The sequence below is a fragment of the Lupinus angustifolius genome, chromosome LG16, assembly GCF_001865875.1.
Source record: "Lupinus angustifolius cultivar Tanjil chromosome LG16, LupAngTanjil_v1.0, whole genome shotgun sequence".
Taxonomy (NCBI): Eukaryota; Viridiplantae; Streptophyta; class Magnoliopsida; order Fabales; family Fabaceae; genus Lupinus; species Lupinus angustifolius.
This window is the reverse complement of record NC_032024.1, coordinates 1,811,894-1,817,532: the sequence shown is the minus strand read 5'-3', so window position 1 is coordinate 1,817,532 and position 5,639 is coordinate 1,811,894. Positions and strand designations below refer to the sequence as shown.

General features: G+C 30.1%; 1 protein-coding gene across 2 annotated transcripts; it reads left to right on the top strand.

Moving 5' to 3' along the window:
• Positions 512 to 2,526, top strand: LOC109329061 (transcription factor MYB108-like). 2 transcript variants are annotated; one of them, XM_019562724.1, is made up of 4 exons: positions 512 to 853; positions 1,430 to 1,559; positions 1,759 to 2,416; positions 2,466 to 2,526. In XM_019562724.1, the coding sequence occupies exons 1-3, from the start codon at positions 682 to 684 to the stop codon at positions 2,390 to 2,392; spliced, it is 936 nt and encodes a 311-aa protein (XP_019418269.1). In that variant the 5' UTR covers positions 512 to 681; the 3' UTR covers positions 2,393 to 2,416; positions 2,466 to 2,526. The 2 variants fall into 2 exon arrangements, with proteins under 2 accessions (XP_019418269.1, XP_019418268.1); XM_019562723.1 differs by having other exon boundaries at positions 513 to 853; positions 1,759 to 2,520.

Here is a 5,639-nt window from a genome sequence, read left to right as displayed (position 1 = left end):
TTTACTAAATGTGTCTATCTATCAATCAATATTAATCTTTATTTATGGCTTTTAAATTACTAAATTGGATTTTGCATATATCGATAAAACATTTTTTATACATGCCATACAATCCAATTAATAACATAATGTAATAACTAAGCTATTTACCAGTAATGATGAATCATGTTGTTAATAACATTTAAAGTTTATTATCATAATATTATTTTTATTATCAATAAAGTTTCCTTATAAATAATTCAAGTTTTATATATGAAAAAACCTAAGTTAATCTCAATCTAATATAAATATTTCTGCTTTTAAGATAATTGCCTTCTATAAATCTCAAATATTTTCTACACAAAAATAAAAAATCACCCACATTCTCATTGAAGCGTTTATTCTTAAAATCATTAATCTTTATTCTCAATGCTCAATCGTTTTCTCCTTTTCATTTTCTTCTTCATTTTTAATACTCAATCCTTGAATATCTATAAAAAGCCCCCACCCTTCTCTATTCTCTTTGTAATAAGCCAAAACCATTGTCCCTCTCTCTCTCTCTCTCTCTCTCTCTCAATCTCTCTCAATCTCTCTTATAACCCCTTCTACTAAAACCATAGCAAATTGACCTAAACCTCTTAAACCAAAACATAGTTCTTGTGTTTTGGTGTAGAATCAATCAATATCCCAAGTTAGTTACTCATGGATGTAAAGGGAAAAGTACTAAACAAATCAAGCACCATGATCCAAAGTGAAGAAGAGGAGGATATGGACCTAAGGAGAGGCCCTTGGACCCTTGATGAGGACCTTGCCCTTATTAATTACATTGCAAATCATGGTGAAGGTCGATGGAACTCACTTGCTCGTTCAGCTGGTAACTTTTTTTCCTTTCTTTCTTTTTTTCTTTGTGCTTATACTATAGCTATTTCATCATTATGATTGTTGACTACTAAATAGTGTTAAAGCTATTTTTCTTCAACACTAACTTAATTAATTTCTTGCTTCTACATCTCTCTTATTGTGGTGGGAAAGCTCTCCACTACTTCTCTTCTAGTTTCATCACCAATCAATTTTGGGGTATAAAAGTAAAGCCAAATTTTGCTTTTTATATATATAAGAAGAGCATGGTGATAGTGAATCATGTTTTAGGAATATAGTGACATATATTTGTGTAGTGGGGTATGCATGAGATCATATATATGAATTAAAATATATAGTTATAGGTTGTTAATAATTGCTTGGCTGCACCACAATATATGAAAATGGAAAATGGAAAATGGAAAATGGAAAATGGAATATGATGAATTGATACAAGCACAATCCGAAATGATACATGTTTTAGAAAAATAAAGTAGCACAAAGAATAAAAGTGCTCTTTCTTTTTACCTCATTAGTGGTATTTTGGTGCCTCAAAAACTTTACTAATTTATGTAATTTGCTTTTGTTATAGGACTGAAACGAACCGGTAAGAGTTGTAGATTGAGATGGTTGAATTATTTACGTCCAGATGTGAGACGTGGCAACATAACACTTGAAGAACAACTTCTTATTCTTGAACTCCATGCTCGTTGGGGAAATAGGTAAGCCACTTATGCATGCATATCCAAACATTCAACCATTTTCTTTTTAGATTTAGTAATTTAATATGTAAAATTAACCTTATCTAGTTCATTTTGTATAACTTTAATATACAACCCTCTAAGAAATATAATAAAAAATCAAATGGATGTATGTACTTGTTTTTAAATCTAACTAGTTTGTTTTGTTAATTGAAATTAGATGGTCGAAAATTGCTCAATATTTACCTGGAAGAACTGACAATGAGATTAAAAATTATTGGAGAACTCGTGTCCAAAAACATGCCAAACAACTTAAATGTGATGTAAATAGCAAACAATTCAAGGATGCTATGCGCTACCTTTGGATGCCAAGGTTGATGGAGCGCATCCAAGCTGCCGCCACTGCCACCGCCGCAACCACGACGACCGATTCATCAACCCTATCTATCACTCCAAATGTCATGACTACCAACAATAACAACAACAATTTTGAGGTTCATAGTGGTGGGAACATGATGTTATCTCCAACAATCATGAACAACAACTTTGGTTGTTCACAAATCAAACAAAGTTATACTCCAGAGAACAGCAGCACAGGAACATCATCAGATTCTTTTGGGACACATGTCTCAGATTTAACTCATGATTATTATAGTGTCCCTAATCTAGATTACTATCAACAAGCTCATCAAGTTAACTACATAGATTGTATCACAAGTCCATCAGGGTTGTTCTCTCCTGAGATGGATTTCCAAACCATGGAACCAAACACCCAATGGATTCAGAATGGGGACATATCCAACAATTTATGGAGTTTTGAGAACATGTTACAACAACTCAATGACAACATGTGAAACATCATTAGAGCTTGATGAAAAGGAAAGGGGCATTATGGACACACACAAATGAAAGTAGAATCAAGTAGAGAATTAATAGAATAAATTCACATGTAGGACACACACATAGGATCTATTATGTACATAGATTTCCTTTGTTCCTGTTCTTTCAATTTCCTTATTTTAATGGGTGTTGTAATTAAATATTTGTAATTTGAGCTTCTTTATTTAAGATCTCATTCTTTGAAATTATTAAACTTTGTTTCTTTCATTTTGATTCTCATCTTAATTTTCCATCTCATGACTATAGTAAAAAGAGTTCTCATATAAAAAATTGAGAATAATAAACTTGAGTCTTACAATTAATTATGGATGGTTGTAATTAAATATTATTTATCGGTCATATGATAGTAATATGTATGTGTCTTTTGATTTTGATCGTTCAAATAAGATCTAATAGTTCATATTAATTGTTTTCATTTATCACAATAAACGTATTGTTATTGCACGATAGGATAGATTAAATTAATAAAAACTTGTTGAAGACATACATGAGCATAATTGATTCCACACAACCCCACACATGTTTTTTCTGTCTAGTCCCTATTAGAAGTGTTATTATATTAGTCATAATCCAACGTTCGAAACCTTGTCTACGGGACCTGAACCAAACCCCGCAAAGTGTTTCTAGATTGTTACATTTTTTAAGACTTGGTCTTGTATTATTGGGGCTAACTCTAATGTTCAAGTTAATTGGCCAATAGGGACAAAACTTTCGAAACTTCAAACATACATACAATCCTATATTATTATGATGTTTAATTATCATAAGGCTTAATCTGTTATATAAGTACATGATTCCAAAGGACCCTACACTATTTTATCTCACGCTTGGTTGGGTTTCGTACGGACAAATTTTACATTGATCCAAAATTACTTTCATAATAATCCATGTAAAGTAAGATAATGGCATGGGTAGTTTGGTAAAATTGAAATGGTGCACGTGATGAGTGTAGCAAAATATGGAGAGAAGAGAGTTACGGCGGCGGGGAATCTTTGTAGGTAAGTCATCCATGTGGTCCCAGTTAATGAGGTGTTTACAAGCTGCCATATGCTATATAATTTGACCAACGGCGTTGATTCATGTCGTAGATGTTTAATTTCCTTTAAGTAAAGTTTTGGGGTTCGAATTTTGTAGATAGAGAAAATGTCTGCCGAAAGAGTTAGCTTTATATACTTATAGATATCCACAGTTCAGACAGAATTACCTATCATACCAGGATACATGTGAGAAACAAAAAAAATATGTTATATAATATAATTCTAGTTTCTAACTAATTTAAAGCAAAAAAATCGAAATAATGAAAAACATGAATGATTAATTTTAATGGGTTCGATGTCATATGTCCGAGAAAAGCTTTTAAAAATGTCTATTTGTGATTTAAATTTTGGAGGAGAATGAAATGAATGAAAGATTTGTGATTCATGAAATATATTTGTGAGATGACTCGAAAACTTTCTCTTTCCCTTAATTTAAAAATATCCTATTTTTTTAAATAAAAAACATGATTACTCTCTACTTTACAAAATTTAAATTATTTTTAAATAATAAATTATAAATTATCAAATTAACATATACCTCACGTTCTTGTATTGGGACCGTTCATGAAAGAGGATCGAGCCGATAATGCATGAAAGAAAAGAAATAATAAAGATAACATGGATGAATGTAATGGACTTGTTAGACTATTTTTTAATCAAAGTTATCGTCTTATTTTATGGATATTAAAATAATTCTTTAGCGAGCACGTGTATTTATTTTTCTTAACAAACGTGGTACTCGGTGATTATTTTTATATTGAGATACATGGGATCAAATGTAGCAAGATACAAATGAACCACACCTTATTAATCATTTGTTAGATCACTTTAAAAAATTAGAAAGATATAATTTTTTTATTGAAAGACTAAATACATCAACTTATATCTGCAATATACTTTAATTAGGATTACTGGACGGTGTTACATATGAGTCAGACTTCTCTTCACTAATGGAGAAGAAAATACTATACAAAATAAAATAAAAAGTAAGATAAAAAGATAATTATATCTTTTTATTCACACTTGTAATGACAATTTTATTTTAAAATAAAGTATAAAAAGATCACTTTTTTCTTTATTAATAGAAATAATCCTTAGTCGTTTCATTCGGCCTAAATCTTTATTCTTCAGACCAGTGTCTCTATTTTTATTATTCAATTAGTGAAAGTGGATCATTTTTTTATCATCTGAAGGAGAAATCTTTACTTTAATTCCAAATTCTTTTAAAATGTGAAAAATAAAATTTTTATGTGATCTTTTCTTCCTAAAACAAGAGTAACAAAAGATCACATATTAAAGAGGAACAGAAGATCTTTTTATGTGATCTAATTTAAAGTGATGGTTTTCCTTCCTTTTTTTAGTAAATAAAATGTAGTACAAACACGTATGAGAAACGTACTCCAATTCAATTTCAGCACGTTAAAAAAAGGAGGAAGTTGAAGATGTGTAAGAGTTTAATATTTTTATATTAATAATATAAAAAAATTATAATCAATACATCATATATCATCACTTATATGTATTATTCTTATTTAAGACTATAGTATAATTAAATATGAATTATGTGGTGATGTTATAATATTTTTCTTTATCGACAATTATTAGTATGTTAGTTGTTAATATATTAGTATTTTGTTTTGGATGAGACTTCACCCTCAACCTTCTGTACTTCCTTCCTTACGACCGTCCTCTTCATTATCAGACCACCTTATGACTATATTTGTGCATAGATATTAATTAAACTGAAAGTATATCTGGAGTCCACAATGAAGAAGACTTTTATAGTTGGCGACGTTTGATTTCCTGAAATGTTTCAAAGAAAGCTTTGGTTATGACTATGGAGTCAAAGGAAGGGACCCATGTTGAAACCACGTGGTGATGGTAGAAACGAAGAAGATCTATGGGAATAGATTGAACATAATTATATATATATTATAGTCACACTCACATTTCATCTTGTTACTGTTGGAAAAGGAACTCTTCATTCCACAACTGTCTCTTACATTGAACCTGGGGTGTATCAGCTTCTAAAGTGAGGTAACACCATTAGTTTTATTAGAAAAATTGGCTTATAATATCCCTTATATTTTAGGTTTGATTTTAATGAGTTTTATGGTCAAGATAAAACAGAAAAATATCATAATCTCTTATATCTTGTTGTAAT

Excerpts from the sequence above, each read along its gene's own strand:
- LOC109329061 (XM_019562724.1), top strand. The coding sequence starts at position 682 with ATGGATGTAAAGGGAAAAGTACTAAACAAATCAAGCACCATGATCCAA. Across the intron at positions 854-1,429 it reads CTCACTTGCTCGTTCAGCTG|GACTGAAACGAACCGGTAAG; the intron begins GTAACTTTTTTT and ends CTTTTGTTATAG. Across the intron at positions 1,560-1,758 it reads CATGCTCGTTGGGGAAATAG|ATGGTCGAAAATTGCTCAAT; the intron begins GTAAGCCACTTA and ends AATTGAAATTAG.